The 2500-nt window shown below is 44.0% G+C and overlaps 1 protein-coding gene across 1 annotated transcript in view; it reads right to left on the bottom strand.

Annotated features, from left to right (window-relative positions):
• ulk2 (unc-51 like autophagy activating kinase 2) overlaps positions 1 to 2500 on the bottom strand; it is a 70154-nt gene that overhangs the window by 37587 nt on the left and 30067 nt on the right. Inside the window, exon 4 of the mRNA XM_083637938.1 lies at positions 2386 to 2418. Within this exon, the coding sequence (XP_083494064.1) occupies positions 2386 to 2418 (33 nt within the window). The remainder of the gene's footprint in view (positions 1 to 2385; positions 2419 to 2500) is intronic.

Below are 2500 nucleotides of genomic sequence, written 5' to 3'. Positions count from 1 at the left end.
GATTATCGATGTATCTCGATGCATCTTAAATCGATGCATCACTTTTTTTCCCCAATACATGATTTATTTTTTCTCACTTTCTTTTTTCTCACTGTGTGGCTACTTTTAAAATAAAAGTCCATTTGGAATTGCATTGTATTATGATCCATAATTAAAATAAACAACTGCATGTACTTCCATTATATTTTATTTGATTATTATTATTATTTTATTTTTTTTAATAATCGATTTTTGACGCGATCGAACTGGGGTGAGTCCGCGGTCGACCAGTAGACCGCGATCGACTGGTTGGGCACCACTGCATTAAGCTCTCAGAGTGACATGAGCCCAGTTCAAACCACGTCTATGTTGGCAGAACGCAGCACTCAATGTTCCAGGACAAACATGGTCCCTTGAACGCTCACCAGAGAGTAAAATGTCCTGTTGGTCTTTTTCTATTTGCTGCAGACAGACAGTGCTGAAAGGGCAGCTTGTCCCTGTGAAGAGGGTCCAACTCATCTGGTTCTTCCATCAATCTCCTCTGAGTCACATCAGCCTTTTCATCTGGTTCTTCCATTCACCTCTGAGTCACATCAGCCTTTTCTAGCTAAACAAAACACATTCGTGATCCGCGTCACCGTCGACGTCGTCAGTGACGAGCCGATTTCCCCCTGTAGAAACGCTGGCTCTTCAGCTTGCAAGAAAAGCCATCGTTTCTTTTCTCGCTGGGGCTGTCCCTCCCGACGCGTCGATGTAGTTGACGACGTCATCGACTACGTAATTGAATTAATTGATTAAGTGAAGCAAAGATAGTTAACACCCTAGAAAGCTCTGTTCCAATTATATTAGATTTCAAAATAAAACTTTTCAAGGCCCATTGTTCAAACATTTCTGAGGAGGACCACCTTCCCTCTGAGGAGGACCACCTTCCCTCTGAGGAGGACCACCTTCCCAAAGAAATGAGAGGCGATCATTGTGATATCTTGATGTGAGCAGGGCAGTAACACTACTTTATACTTGTGTGTAGAATGGCTTTTATCTAGGAACAAATCCGACCGGAAGCCGTGCAGTAGCTAGTAGGTAGTGAAGAAGATGGCTGCACCCGTAATAGTATGGATTGTTATTCCCAAAATGACAAGGACAAGCAAAAACCTCGTCCACGATCATCTAAAGTATGGGAGTATTTTAGACCGTCCGAGACCCAACAACCCAAACCGCTCTGTAACGTTAAACTCTGCGAATTGGAAAAGACGTCATGTAACCGCTTAACGTTATGTACACCCGTTATGTACACCCGTTATGTACACCCGCCTGTGCAGCAGACAGCAGCACCAAGTCAGTCCTGTTTAACGTACTTTTTTGGCACGCACATCAATCAACATGCAGAACGTGTTTGTGGAGTCTGAGCGGTTTTATGTCTGCCCTGGTATCTGTCACCTTCTTCCACTACTCATGATTTTGCATCCCTGCACTTAAACGAATGTAAGTTCAATAATTTCAATTACTTTCCTTGCCCCACACTAATGAAAACATGTATTTGCCGGTGATTATCTTAACTGCATATTACTGCAGTTTAAACAATCTGCCAGCAATCCTTTTGAATTTGAGCTTCAGTATATTTCTAAAGAAAAAAGAAAACGTTACTAATTGACTAATTAATTGACTAATAAAAAAAAGTTAAAAGTTAAAAAGAAAATAGTGGTTTGGGACAGCCCTATTTGTCACCATGCAGAGCTTACGTGGAATAACGTGTCCCTACTAGCAACACTAAAACCAGAAGATAGTGGGGCCAAAATGAAAATGGAGCTCATAGGAATATTCTGTTTCTACAGGAACCAACTGCCTATCTTGTCTTTCACCCGAGTCAGCTGCAAACGATGAGAAACAAGTGTAAATACCCTGCAGTGGAGGCAGCCTGGTGCTCAGGCAATTTATGCAAACACGCACGAGCAAAGTTCCCAAAGGATTAGCGTATGAACAGGCTGAAAGTGAGAGAGGGGGCATATCAATATTGAGTCGAGCCATCTGAACATAGGTCATAAACAACCCTTTCAGGCGATGGCTTTCTGAGAACAGGCTTCCTAGAAAGCAGAGCGAGTGTATTTTCCAGGGAGAAACTTGAGGTGCCGTCACGGTTTGTTTTGGAGCCTGAAGGCAGCTGGGGAGGGTTGTTGCGAAACTGGAAATACAGTAGGACATGGAGAGAGGGTGGAGGGGTGGTGTGGTGTGGAGTAGGACATGGAGAGAGAGGGTGGAGGGGTGGTGTGGTGGTGTGGAGGAGAGACGGGGGGAAAAGAACAACTGAGGGAGACAACAGAGAAGACAGCCAGACGGCTAATAACACACGCTGTGTCACACTAAATGAGTCAGCAAACACTCAGCCAATCACGCTTCTCCTGCACTTACCTCCATGACCAGGAACACAGAGTTGGGTGTTTCCTGGAGGAGAAGAGAAGAGAAGAGAAGAGTCAGTCAGGTGATGCAGTTCATTATTAGTTGTCTGCTCCACCAGACAGACATG

This window comes from Poromitra crassiceps, assembly GCF_964638095.1.
Source record: "Poromitra crassiceps genome assembly, chromosome: 5".
Lineage (NCBI taxonomy): Eukaryota > Metazoa > Chordata > Actinopteri > Beryciformes > Melamphaidae > Poromitra > Poromitra crassiceps.
The sequence above is the reverse complement of the archived record's forward strand: the minus strand, read 5'-3'. Positions and strand labels throughout refer to the sequence as shown.